General features: G+C 46.4%; 1 protein-coding gene across 3 annotated transcripts in view; it reads left to right on the forward strand.

The window, feature by feature from the left end:
• The window catches only part of STAT1 (signal transducer and activator of transcription 1), a 167,647-nt gene that overhangs the window by 114,849 nt on the left and 38,018 nt on the right, over positions 1-14,780 (forward strand). For all 3 annotated transcript variants that reach the window (XM_029606088.1, XM_029606091.1, XM_029606089.1), the window contains exon 19: positions 3,610-3,662. In XM_029606088.1, the coding sequence (XP_029461948.1) occupies positions 3,610-3,662 (53 nt within the window). The remainder of the gene's footprint in view (positions 1-3,609; positions 3,663-14,780) is intronic.

The following is a 14,780-nucleotide window of genomic DNA, read 5'->3' on the forward strand; positions in this document are numbered from 1 at the left end:
TAATGGCAGTGGCTATTCTCTAAGTGAACTTAATAGCAGGTAATGGACTTCTCCTCCAAGAACTTATCCAATCCTTTTTTAAACACAGCTATACTAACTGCACTAAACACATCCTCTGGCAACAAATTCCAGAGTTTAATTTAAGAGTAGTATATCTGGAGGTTGACTGGCCATTTTGGTTGGCTCATCTACCAGGGTTGCTGTGACAAGGGTCCATGTTTTTGGATTGTGATGATTGCTTTTGTCTCGTGGCTTGGCTTTTGAAAGGAGATGCTTGCACCTGAAAGGATTTTTGGATCCAGTAATTTCCACTAATGCTTCAGGTTAGAAGGCCCTCTACGTCCATGGCATATGTCAGGGTGTGGAAGGTGTTTGAGTCCTGGTGTTTTCAACAGAGTTTGGACCCTTTGTCTGTGGGAGTCACTCATGTTTTGTCCTTTCTACAACATGGCTTGTCCAAGGGCCTAGCCTATAGTTCGCTTCGCGAGCAGGTTTCTGCCTTGGGTTGTCTGTGAGGCAAAATGCAGGGAAGATCCTTTGCCTTTCATCCTGATGTAATTCATTTCCTGAAGAGAGTTAAGCATTTGTGACCTCTGGTTCAAGAGTTGTGTCCGGATTGGAACCTCAGCTTGGTATTGCGGGTTCTTTGTGGCATGCTTTTTGGCCATTAAAATGAGCTTCCTTGAAGGAATTAACGTGTTTCTGGTGGCCATATGTTCAGCCATGCGGATTTCAGAGCTTCAGGTGCTGTCTTGTCAGGATCCTTTTTTGCGTATTGCATATGACAGGGTGATACTGTATACGGTACCCTCATTTTTGCCAAAAGTGGTGTCTGCTTTTCATGTGAATCAGTTGAGCTTCCAGCCTTTCCAGAGTGGTCTAGAGAATCTCCGCAGGATAGAGATCTTCATCTCTTAGATGTGCATCGTACTACGTTTCATTATTCGAAGGTCTCCAATAGTTTTCACCAAACAGATCATCTCTTTGTGTTCTTCGAGGGAGCGAAGAAGGGAGAGAGAGAGCCTCTAAGGCTGCCATTTTGAGATGGCTCAAAGAGGCCATCTGCTTTGCCTGTATTTGCAAGACTCATGAGATTCCGACGGGACTCAAGGCGCATTCGACTAGAGCGCAGGCAGCCTCTTAGGCGGAATGTCTGTTTCTCCACAAGATTTGTAGAGCCACAGTGTGGTCCTCGCTTAATACTTTCACCAAGCATTACAGATTGGATGTTCAGGGGCAGGAAGAGACTTCTTTTGGTGAAAGTGTACTAAGAGTAGTTCTTTCAGGTTCCCGCCCAGTGTAGGGGTGCTTTGGTACATCCTACTTGTCTGGACTGATCTGGGTATGTACAGGAAAGGAAAATTTGGTTCTTAGCTGCTAATTTTCATTCCTGTAATACCACAGATCAGTCCACAGACCCACCCCATTTGCTGCTGAAAGACTGAACTTCCTGGATACACCGTGTATCAGAAGTGCTACAATCTGTTTAAGAGTTGATAGTTTTTAGATGCAGTATATTTCTTTTTGTGTTAAGCAGTGTGGTGTTCAAGTTCAGGGGTTTCCAATACTGTGTTTTCCGGTTCGCCCTAGAAAGGGGATATAAGCTATCTCCATTTTGGCTTGGGTACAGGTCAGTACTGAGGGACTGCAGGTGGCACTCTCGGTTATGTAGTAGTTAGGGATGTGAATCGGGCTTCGGACGATTGAAAATATCGTCTATATTTTCAAAATCGTCAGAAATCAGGGGCTCCCCCAAAATGATAGGAAAACCCCACGATATTGATCATGGGGTTTCCCTTATCGTTTTGGGGGAGGGCGGGAAAAATGGCACACAAAAATAACCCCAAAACCCACCCCGACCCTTTAAAAGTAACCCCTTAGCTTCCCCCCCTCCCGACCCCCCCCCCCCCCCCCCCAAACCTTTTGACAGGTACGTGGTGGTCCAGTGGGGGTCCCGGGAGCGATCTCCCGCTCTGGGCCGTCCTCCGGCTACCGGGCCGTCGGCTGCCACTAATCAAAATGGCGCCGATGGCCCTTTGCCCTTACCATGTGACAGGGTATCCATGCCATTGGCCGGATCATGTCACATGGTAGGAGCACTGGATGGCCGGCACCATCTTGTGCTCCTTCCATGTGACAGGGGCTGACCAATGGCACCGGTAGCCCCTGTGACATAGTAAGGGCAAAGGCTATCGGCACCATTTTGAATACTGGCAGCCGACGGTCCGAGTGCAGGAGATCGCTCCCGGACCACCGCTGGACCACCAGGGGCTTTTGGCAAGTCTTGGGGGACCCTCCTGACCCCCACAAGACTTGCCAAAAGTCCAGCGGGGGTTCCGGGAGCGACCTCCTGCACTCAGACCGTCGGCTGCCAGTATTCAAAATGGTGCCGATAGCCTTTGCCCTTACTATGTCACAGGGGCTACCGGTGCCATTGGTTAGCCCCTGTCACATGGTAGGAGCACAAGATGGTGCCGGCCATCCAGTGCTCCTACCATGTGACATGATCCGGCCAATGGCACGGATACCGTCACATGGTAAGGGCAAAGGGCCATCGGCACCATTTTGATTAGTGGCGGCCGACGGCCCGGTAGCCAGAGGATGGCCCGGAGTGGGAGATCACAGGAGATTGCTCCCGGGACCCCTACTGGACCACCAGGTACCTGTAAAAAGGTTTTGGGGGGGTCGGGAGGGTGGGGGGAAGCTAAGGGGTTACTTTTAAAGGGTCGGGGTGGGTTTTTTGTTTATCGGCTGGGGCGCAGCCGATAAACAAAACGAGATCGGGCCCGATGGAAAAAAACCCACATGTGAATCGGAACCAGAATCCGAACAGATTCCGGTTCCGATTCACATCTCTAGTAGTAGTGCCTCAAAGGTTTTTGTTCTCTGCCTCCATCTACTGGTAGGCATGCAGAACCCACTTGTCTGGACTGATGTTTGGTATTACAGGAATGAAAATTAGCAGGTAAGAACCAATTTTCCTTTTGGTGCTCTGAGGGAATTTTGCATCTTTTGAGTAAAAAATAAATAAATACAATCTGTATTACAGTTTAACTAACTATTAATCATATTGATATTTTATTAATACTTTGATTCCCTTTTTATTCTGCATATCTTGTTTTCAATGTTAGCAAATGCAAACAAATATATAAGGGGATACCTTTTAATTGACCTATTTGTACATTTCTTGGGCAGAATTTTAAAATATTGAGGTTGATATTTAATGGCTTTGCCCAGCTAATGTTTGGAGTTAGCTGGATAAAAGCAAATATTCTAATATTTCCTCTCCCCCCCCCCCCCCCCCCAACTGAGTGGATACATTTTATGCGCACAACTGATCATGCACGCAGAATTTATCTGGATAAAAAGGAGGCGGCGCTTAAGGCATTTTGGGGCTGAAGGCTTAACTTTAGTCAGTGAGCGGTGTCTGGCTAGTTACACGCATGTCTGGTTGGAAAAATAACAAGTTGGGGGTGAGGCTGTGATATAATGGGAGACTTGGCCTGCTTGCATGCCCTTCCTGTGAATTATTTCCATTGATTTGCCTGTTCTGCAATAGTATAAACAAATCACATTTCCCTAAACCTGTTTAATTAATCCACTGCTCAGGTCCAAATGTATGCACCGATGACAGTCTCATTCTCTGGACAAGATTCTGCAAAGTAAGTGTTTTTATAAATACTTTATATAATTTAAAAAAACTAACATTAATAAAATAAAACCCAAAATACTGCTTTAGAGGAATGTGTTAGGTCTCTCATAAAGGCATAAAAGTCTAGATGTGTTTGTGCTGTTGTCATACAACTTTTGACATGGCCCACCGAAAGCCATTCCTGTCCCTAAAAGGATCAAGAAGCTGGTGAACCAGGAATGGGACTTCCCAGAGGCGATCCCCAAGGTAGCTAGAGGCAAAGTAAAATTGTATCCTCTCACGGACGATATCCTGCAGCTGCTAGTATTGCTGAAGGTGCATGCTTTAGTCTCGGCGGTCACTTAAGAAGTCAACCATTCTGGTTGTGGGTTTGGCAGCGGTAAAGGACACACAGGACCATAAGCTAAAGATTCATTGGGAGAGGATGTTTGAAGCCTTGGGGCTGAGCCTGTGAGCAGTGATCTGTGGAGTCCTGATGCAGAGGGCCTGTTTACGCTGGGTCCAGAAGTCTCAGGAGAAGGCTTCAGCAGACACTGGTGTTAATAGCTCAGGTGAAGGCCAGGATTGCATATGAGGCTGACATGCTTTTATGACTTGAGCTGGACTTTGGCCAGGAATATGGCTGCGACTGTGTCCGTGCAACTTCTGCTGTGGTTGCAGAATTGGTCAGCTGAAATGTGGTCCAAGTCTCAGCTCTGTAATCTTCCCTTTAAAGAAAGGAAAATTGTTAGGGGAGGACCTGAAACAATTGATGAAGGTTTTGGGGGGAGTCTAAAGGGAATAAGCTGCCGGAGGATAAGATGACAAGTCTTTTCCTCCTTGCTCTAGGTTTTGAAAGTTACAGCGGTTTTTGTCCCAGTAAGGGTTCTGCAAGGCAGAAGTCCTTTTGAGGTGCCCGTAGACTTCCCTGAGAGAGCTCCAACCAGGGTGCTAGCAGCAGTAAGGTTTCACAATGAAGCCAGGCTGGTCCACTCTCTCGATGGCGATGGAAGGCCATCTATCACAGTTTTGCTTTCGGGTGTCTCATTGCAGTGTCCAAGGCAAGCAAGCAGCGGGTCGAGACACGTTGTATCGCCTTCAGTTGCTGGCATGATAGTAACAGTAGTGGCCAGGGAGCGCGGTCGCGGGAAGTACTCATTTTACTGAGTTGTGCCAAAAAAGGAAGGCGCCTTTTGTCCCATCCTTGATCTGTAAAAGGTGAAATGTGATACTGCGAGTTCCCTGTTTTTCCGTATGGAAACATTGTTGACGGTGATAGCAGCAGTTTGTCTCGTTGAGGTTTTTTGGGCCTCACGGGACTTGACGGAAGCCTATCTGCACGTCACAATTCAGGAAGAACATCAAAGTTTCTTCATGTTATGGTTCTGGGGTAACTTTTCCAGTTTCGGGACCTCCCGTTTGGTTTGGCAACTGCACCTCGCACATTCACAAACTCGATGGCGGTGGTGGCAGCAACTCTCTGCAGGGAGGGGATCCTAGTTCATACTTATCCAGATAAGTGGCTTTTCCAAGGGAAATTGGAGGAGGTATGCTGGCACTCTGTGCACATGGTGATGGATATGTTGCAGTCCTTGAGTTGGGTGGTGAATTTGATGAAGAGTCACCTGAGACCTACCCAGATGCTGGAATACTTGGGGGCAATGTTCGATACTCCACTTGGCAGAGATTTTCTCACCTTGGAGAGGATTCGGAAGTTACAATCCCAGGTGGTGCGGATTTTGCAGATGCTGATGTCTAGGGTTTGGGATTATCTTCAGGTCCTGGATTCAATGGCATCTACATTGAATCTGGTGCTATGGGCTTTTTCCCACATGCGCCCTTTACAGGAGGCATTGCTGTCAAGCTTGAATTTGTAGTCGGAGGAGTTTCATCAGGCTTTGCCGCTGCAGGATACTTCCAGGTCCAGTCTCTTGTGGTGGCTGTGTAGGCCCAATTTGGAGAAAGGAATGGGCCTGGAGGTTCTGGACTGAATTATAGAGATCACGGATGCCAACCTCAAGGGTTGGGAGGCAATCTGTCAAGAACAGCTGGCACAAGGTCTGTGGTCACCAGTGGAAGCATTCTGGTTTATCAATCACTTGGAAACAAGAGCAGTGTGCAGGACATGGGTGGAATTCCTTCCACAAGTCCAAGTCGAATGTTCAGAGTGTTTTCGGACAATGTTGCAACGGTGGCTTATATCAATCAGCAAGGGGGCACAAAGAGTTGCGTGGTTGCTCAAGGAGCCCAGGATCTTTTTGCCTGGGCAGAGTGACATTTGCAGGGGCTAGCAGCTTCACATGTGAGAGTGGACAGTGTTCAAGCGGACTATCTCAGCAGATAACAGTTGGACCCAGGAGAATGGGAGCTTTCAAAGGAGGCCTTTGGCCTTAACCAGTCTTGTTGAGGCAGTCCCCGTCTGGATCTGATGGTGACAAGGAGCCAAGGCAGCAAATTTTTTCAGCTGCAGACGATAGGTCACAGCCAAGGGCATAGACGCTTGGGTTCTTCCATAGCCAACAAGGATCCTTCTATACATGTTCCCTCCATGATCGATAATAGGTCAAGTGTTTAGGCACTTCGAGAGGCATCCGGGCCATGTGGTTCTGGGGGTGCCAGAGAGGCTGCATCATCCATGGTTCGCTGATCTGATTTAGCACACAATTGATGGGTCCCTGAGATTGGCTCATTTGCAGGGGCTGTTAAGGCAAGGTCCTATTTTCTCAGATCAGGCTTATCACCTTTGTCTCGCAACTTGACTTTTAAGAGCAAGCGCTTGCAACAAAAAGGATACTCTGAGCCCGTGATTTTCAAGAGCTTAGTTTACAATTCCTTGCAGGTTCAGGTGGCAGCCTTGGGGTGTCTCAGAGGTATTCTACCAGGAAAAGGTTGTTGGCCTCGCATCCAGATGTTGTGAGGCTTTTGAAGGGGGTCGAGCATATGTGGCCACCAGTGCATAGACTGGGTCTAGCATGGAGTTTAAATTTTGGTCTTGCGGGTGCTTTGTGGGCCTTTGTTTTGAGCCTTTGAGGAAGACTAGGAAAAGATTCAGGTGCACTGCTTGAGCTCCTGAGGTGACATCTATTTGGTACCTCCCTCAGTTGAGTACTTTAAGTCTGGAAGTTAGAGTTCAATACAAAACTTCACTCATAACGCACAAGCTCCTTAAGCACAAACTCCCTTCCATGAACTAACTTTCTACTACCCGTTTATCAACCTACAATAAACCTCAGATCTCCAGAAAGGGATATCTTTAAGTTACCTTCTCCAAAAGCAGCACACTTATCAGTAACAAAAGATTGTTCCTTTTCTGTAGCTGCAACTGCATTGTGGAACTCAATACTGGAAGCATTAAGACTGATGGCATGCACAAAAACTTTTAAAGCACGCCTAATAACTTTTCTGTTGGGACTAGCTTTTGTGTACTTGACAATGCGTAGCACTTTATTGAAAATGAAAGTTTTGATAACGACCTTGTTAATGCTGCTTTTTTCTCAGAATTATTTATTGTAATTATAAAATTTTGTTTTAAATTGGATTATTGTGATTATTGTGTATGTTATATTGTACACCACCTAGATATAGGAGATTTAATACATTTTAATAAATACAAATACAGGTGTAGACTTAAAAAAAAAAAAAAAAGTAGGGAAGTTTTAGGTCCCCCTCCCTTTCTCTCCCCCCCCCCCCCCCCCCCCCCCCTTACCAGTTCTTCCCTTGGTGTTTTTCCCCTGCGTCTTTTCCCTCTCACTTCTCTGGAGCGTTAGTGTAGAGTGGAGGCAGTTTTGGGCATGGCAGGTTGAGCAGCTCAGGCCCAGCTTCTCAGGCTCAAATCAGTCAGCTGTGTGGTAGGCTGCAGTGGCGGTTTCTTTTCCCACGTGCTTAGACATGCATGCACGTTCTGACTGTGTGGCAGTGTCCTGACGTGGGCGCACACATGCGTAGATACTTGTGCGCGTAAAGCTGCGGTCTAGATTTGAGTGTGTATTTGCACGGGTACACCCGGATGCTGTTGGGATGAATGCAGGAGACTGCCTAGAGCCGAGTGCAGGAAATTTATGGCACCAGGGACATAAGTCTATGCACCTTACTATCTGTGAGGATTACCATAAGGGCAATCCAGCTATCACTGTCTCTACACTTGTGTCAGCACTGTTTAGATGCTTAAGGTGATTTGGCTACTACATATTTTCCCGATGTTGGGACGTCCCCTTGGCCTAAGGTGGCTCCGGAGTAGAGTGGGGTGGGAGGCGACACAGCGGACAGCTCCCCTCCCCCCCCCCCCTCCCTTGTTCCTGATGGCAAAGGCATCCCTGAGAGAGGTTTGGGCCTTAGAGGAAAGGAAATTATCAGTTAAGTAATTTCTCCTTCATCTGTCCCTTCCCCTTTTATGGTCTTGTCAACCAGCAATGGTCCTTCTCCAGGGTCTTTTTTAGTGAACACCGAACTGAAGTATTTGTTTAATATTTCTGCCATTTCTTTGTTTCTCTCCACACATTGCTTCTCCTCATCTTTCAACTTCACTATACCACTTTTGGCCTCCCTTCTTTCTCTGATATATCTGAACACTGTTATGTCACTTCGCTTTACCTCTTTGGCAGTCCTTTCTTCCACTTGTCCTTTTGCTTTCCTTATTTCTTTCTTCATCTCCCTCAGTTTTAACAGATTTTTCCTGTGTTCCCTTTTTGGGATCCTTTATGCTTTTGAACTCTGTTTTGCCTTTATTTTTTCAGCCACCTCGTTAGAGAATCTGATCGGTTTCTTTTTCCTCTAACTCTTATTTACTTTTCTAACATATAGATTTGTTGCATTTATAATAACTCCTTTTAATTTGGTCTACTGTTGTTCTACCTTGCTCATTTTTCCCAGTCTTACCTATCTATTTATTTAATAAATTTGTATTACGCCAATCCACAGATCTGTGGATGACAAACTTACAGGCATAATAATAAAAAAACAAAGCCAGATTACAGTACAGTAACAACTCACAATACATGAGACTTAACATTTTACAATTTACATATCAGAATCATAAAGATAAAAACAAAATCCTTAAAAACTAAAAACCTAAAACTATGATCTGTCAGGAAATGCCTGCCTGAAAAGATGAGTTTTTAGCAGTTGACGAAAGTGGAGCCAATCATTCTCTGATCTTATGAACTCATGTAAATCAGTCCATAAATTGGGACCATTCATGCTAAAAATCTGGCTACGTGAAGTCGCCAAGTGCACATATGCTAACGAAGGAATTTCTAGCATGCTGACCAGATGATCATCAAGTATGGGTAGGGTGGTACAAATGAATTGATGAAGTAACCCCTAACTCAGTAAGAACCGAACAAAGCGGAAGCAAATAAATGTGGAACAAAATAGGAGTGCAGAACTCGCATTGATAGATGGAACAAGTTAGAGAAACAGTTGCCCCTCATCACCTGATAATGGTCAGAAAGAAACAGAGAACCAAGAATAAACCATAGAGGACATTCTCAAACCTTGCAAGTGACTAAGCAATAAATTATGATTAACTGTATCAAAGGCTAAAGATATATCCATCAAGACTAAGATATATTGTATTCCATAGAAACATAGAAATGACAGTGGATCAGTGGGTCCATCCAGTCTGCCCAGCAAGCTTCCCATAGTAGTATCTGCCATACTGTGCAGGTTACCCCCATGTATCAATCAGTTTTGCTTGACATGCTTTGACTTGGCTATAGAAGCAGTCCTATGTTTTTTCCTTAATATCTACGCATCAATACCCCAGACTGTAAAAAAAAGTCATGACTCGTGTTGGTTGTCTCTGAATCCAAATTTCTCTTTCCTTTAACACACCCCCCCCCCCCCTTGAGTCAAAACCATGGCGAATGGAATGAAAGCTGGAAAGCAAAAGACACTTGGTATTGTGATATGGGCAAAATCCGAACTGGGAACTGTGCAAAAGGATATCGGTTAGATATTCCTTAACTGAGAATGAACAATTTTTTCAATGATCTTAACTAATAGAAGTAACAAGGAAATGGGACAAAAATTGGCCAGGTCTGTAGGATTCAAACTAGCCTTCTTTAAGAGGGGCCTGATCACAGTATTTTTAGCTTAGATGTTACCAGTCCCTCAGAAAAAATGACGCATTAATGTCAACAATAAAATGGGCCACTTTGGACCGTAAGATCTTGATCAGGGCAGCAGAGCAAGAGTTCAATACACAGAAGCTATCCTTCATCTGATTGAGTACTATACTGTTGTGTTCCGCGGCCGTGGCGCCCCACGACCGCAGCCCCCTACCTCGTCCGCGGCGTTCCCTCGCCGTGGGAGCCCCGGGGGAGGGCTCTGATCCATGCCGTCGCTCCCGCGCGGCCTCCGGTGCTGCCCGCTGCAGGGGGAGCAGTCCTGCTCCCCCCTCGCGGCGTCCAGCGGCATCTCTCCTCCTCGGGGGAAATTCCAAAATGGCCGCCGCCATCCTTAGGCGCGAGGCCGTGCCTCCTCCACAGATTTAAAGGGACCTACTCCCTTTAATTGGCTTCACCTGTTCCTGATCAGCGTAGGCAGGGGAAGTATAAAGGGAAGCTTCCTCTGCTCTTCCATTGACTTGGCAGCGTCCTCCAGCGCTGTCCAGTCTGCTTGCTTCAGTGAGTCCCTTGAGCTTTGGATCCTGTTCCGTCTTGATGTTCCCGGTTCCTGACTTTGGATTGGCTTAAGGTGATTCTCTGGCGTGTGACTTCGGACTGGCAAGTGGTGATCCTTCGGTGTGGACCTCGGACTGGTGAGTGACGACCCTCTGGCACTCGACCTAGGACTCCTTCAAGACTACCGTCTACAAGGGCCCGCCTAAGTCCCTATGGGCTCCTCCTGGGGGGACCGTGGGCTTCCAGGGCGAAGCCCTGGAAGCCCACGGGAACATCAAGACGGAACAGGATCCAAAGCTCAAGGGACTCACTGAAGCAAGCAGACTGGACAGCGCTGGAGGACGCTGCCAAGTCAATGGAAGAGCAGAGGAAGCTTCCCTTTATCAAGACGGAACAGGATCCAAAACCCCCAGTGTTTTGCCCAGTCAGCCCTTGCACAGACACCTGACCTCTCTGAGGTCCACCTAGGTCCCAGCGATCTGGGTCCCTACGGGCTCCTCCTGCGGGGACCACAGACTTCCAGGGGTGAAGACACAGCTCCTCTTCTCGTCTCTTCATCAGTCTCCACCGTCGCCTCTGTCCCCAGTGCCAAGGGTCAGCTGGTCCCTTCTTCTGCTCTGCCTCGCCACCCGACGAGAGAACCTACGGATCCTCCAAAAGGTATACCATCCTCCGTCAGCCAAGGGTTCACAAGCCTGAGCATAACATATACTTATCTCAGATCAAGATGTCTAGGAGAATTCATACCAAGAGGCGGAAGTAGGAGACCTGGGAGTAATGGTAAGAGAAGTGGAGTTGAATGAATCTAATAATCGATTTGTTTTATCAGCAAAAAAAGAAGCAAATGATTCAAATAGTGAACATGTAGGAGACAGAGAATAACCCATGGGAGGAGCAGCTAAAGCGTGAACCATCCTAAACAGTTCATGAGGATGTGATGCAGTCTCAATAATTCTTGATGAATGCCATACTCTCTTAACGAGATCAATCTTGTCCTTATAGATTCATAAAGCATTTCAGTAAGAAAGTGAATTGGAATCAGATTTATTTTAACGCCACAGATGTTCAGTGGTGCATAAAATGTTTTGTAGCCCTTAAAGCTGGTGTGTACCAAGGGGCAGTTCTCTACCATAGAAACATAGAAGTGACGGCAGAAGAAGACCAACGGCCCATCCAGTCTGCCCAGCAAGCTACGCAGTTTATCCATTTTTTTTCCCCCTTTTTTCTCCCTCCCACCCGTCTCTATTGGCTTCCAGCACCCTCCGGCCCCAATTCCCTTCCACCCCTCCACCAATGCAGAGCGCAGCGCCATCCTAGTGAACATCCAGCTCAATCAGGGGTAGCAACCGCCGCAACCAGCAGGCCACACCCCTGCCCCTTACCCACCCCTGTTTTGTTTGCTTGTTTGTTTTTTTTTTATTTTTTTGAGATGGCAGCCTTCCATCCTTCCGCTCCGTGAAGGTGGAACACCAACCACTGGCCACTGGCATCCCGCTCCGTGAATGCCTCTGTGGCTACTGCCGCTCCGTGCAGTGTTTTGTTGCATGAAAGTGGAACACCAACTACTGGCCACTGGCATCCCGCTCCGTGAATGCCTCGGTGGCTACTACCGCTCCGTGCAGTGTTTTGCTGCCTGAAGGTGGAACACCAACTACTGGCCACTGGCATCCCGCTCCGTGAATGCCTCAGTGGCTACTGCCGCTCTGTGCAGTGTTTGCTGCCTCCTCTCTATTTATTCCCACTAGACTTGATGGATCCACAGTGTTTATCCCACGCCCCTTTGAAGTCCTTCACAGTTTTAGATTTCACCACTTCCTCCGGAAGGGCATTCCAGGCATCCACCACCCTTTCCGTGAAGAAATACTTCCTGACATTGGTTCTTAGTCTTCCTCCCCGGAGCCTCAGCTCGTGACCTCTGGTTCTGCTGATTTTTTTCCTATGGAAAAGGTTTGTCGTTGTCTTTGGATCATTAAAGTTTTTCAAGTATCTGAAAGTCTGAATCATATCACCCCTGCTCCTCCTTTCCTCCAGGGTGTACATATTTAGATTCTTCAATCTCTCCTCGTACGTCATCCGATGAAGATCCTCCACCTTCCTGGTCGCCCTTCTCTGTACCGCTTCCATCTTGTCTTTGTCTCTTTGTAGATACGGTCTCCAGAACTGAACACAGTACTCCAGGTGAGGCCTCACCAAGGACCTGTACAAGGGGATAATCACTTCCCTTTTCTTACTCGATATTCCTCTCTCTATGCAGCCCAGCATTCTTCTGGCTTTTGCTATCGCCTTGTCGCATTGTTTTGCAGACTTCATATCATTAGACACTATCACCCCAAGGTCCCTCTCCTGCTCCGTGCACATCAGCCTTTCCCCCCCCATCAAATACAGTTCATTCGGATTTCCACTCCCCATATGCATGACTTTGCACTTCTTGGCATTGAATCTCAGCTGCCATATCTTCGACCACTCTTCCAGTTTCCTTAAATCCCGTCTCATTCGCTCCACTCCTTCCGGCGTGTCCACTCTGTTGCAGATCTTAGTGTCATCCGCAAAAAGACAAACCTTACCTTCTATCCCGTCCGCAATGTCGCTCACAAAGATATTGAACAGGACCGGTCCCAACACCGATCCTTGCGGTACACCACTTAAAACCGCTCTCTCTTCAGAGAAAGTACCATTTACCATCACACATTGTCTTCTGTCCGTCAACCAATTTGCAATCCAGGTCACCACCTCGGCACTCACTCCTAAGCTTCTCGTTTTATTCACCAGTCTCCTGTGCGGAACTGTATCAAAAGCTTTGCTGAAATCCAAGTAGATGACATCGAGCGCTCTTCCTTGATCCAATTCCTTGGTTACCCAGTCAAAAAAGTCAATTAGATTTGTCTGACAGGATCTTCCCCTGGTGAATCCATGTTGCCTCTGGTCCATCAATTCTCCGGACTGTAGATATTTCACTATTCTCTCTTTCAGCAGTGACTCCATTACTTTTCCCACCTTCGGACAAGCAAAGATTTCATAGAGCCAAGAATGTAGAGAATTCTGCCAATGTGTAATTAGACTTACTATATCCTGAACTGGCGGATGCATGAGAGCCAGTAACCACTCCCTTTGAAAGTGTTCTGTCTCTATTGAAGATCTTCTAAGAATTCTAAATGGTTGAGAAATGTGAAACAAGAAACTACCCTGCTTTATAATGCAATGAATTAAAAAATGATCTGACCATGGCATTGGAGTATAAGTAACACCACCAGGATCATGCAAAATCCAATCTTTTTGAACAAAAATCAGATCAAGGGTATGACCCTGTCTATATGTGGGAGTATGCACCTGCTAAGACCACCCCAATGACTCCATGATTTACAGGAAATCCCTACATATATTTGATTTGAGGACATGCATCAATGTGAATGTTAAAATCTCCCAGAATAATTACATTTTAACAAGTTCTTCCTTCAGGTACATCCCCATTTTTCGAAGTCCATATTGTGAAATTCAAAACTCGGGTCTTCGTGTGACTTCTCTGTATCCTATTCAGGAAATTGAACCATACTGTCTGATGATCTCTGGGGCTCAGATGAGCTCCTACCCGAACATTAGAGACACTATCACCATTAGTGAGAACTAGACTGAATATCACACTCTCCTTCGTGGGTTCCATTATCATTTGTTTGAACAGAACCCCTTAAAGGGCATTTTACTATCTTTCTACTTGTAGATTCCACAGAAGGGATACTCCATTTCTTATTCGGCAAATTAAAATCTCCAATGAGCAACACTTCTTCCTTATTTTCCACCTTTTGGATGTCTTCGATGAGTTTTGTCCAGTTCTTCTGTTTGAGTCTGTGACCTGAGGATCACACCAGTAAAAATGGAAGCACCTTATTTTTAGGATGGTTCATGTTTCTTCTCGACCCCCTCCCCCCCCCACCAGTCCCTTGCAATTCAGTTGTTTGGATATTGTGTTTGACATATAGCTATTCCTCCTCCTTTTTCTGTCCTTTCTTAACAAGTTATAGCCAGGACAGCCATATCCCAAGCATGAGAATGAAAGGATTATTGCTAAGCCCATCTGACAGTTTAAGGCTAGAAACCTTGACATACATAAAGGGATGGAAGGAAGCCCCTCTAAAAGTGCATTTTGTCCCTCCTGCAAATTTCCTCAGATTTTTGCAGGGACAGCTCTGTTCCCCCATATCATCTAGTCTTTCTGGGAAAGAGTTTTATAGGCCTTATTACATTGGCTAATACTGATGCAATCCTTTTGATGCTACAGCTTGCATGAACTTGAGTTTGCATCAGCCCAGAAGCCAACCTTTCAACATTATCGGGATGCTAAACTTGATACAAATTACCTCTCCCGGGACTCTATGAAGGAGTTCACTCAATATTAGGGTGCTCAAGTAGTCACGACACTCGCAAAGCTGCCACCTTCTGCCTTGGAGTGGTGTAGCTCATGCTGTTGGCTGTACTGAGTTGATTAATCTCAGAGCAGTGACCTGCCACTTGTGTCGTGTTTGTGCACTTGT

This window comes from Rhinatrema bivittatum, chromosome 6 (assembly GCF_901001135.1).
Source record: "Rhinatrema bivittatum chromosome 6, aRhiBiv1.1, whole genome shotgun sequence".
In the NCBI taxonomy this organism is placed as follows: domain Eukaryota; kingdom Metazoa; phylum Chordata; class Amphibia; order Gymnophiona; family Rhinatrematidae; genus Rhinatrema; species Rhinatrema bivittatum.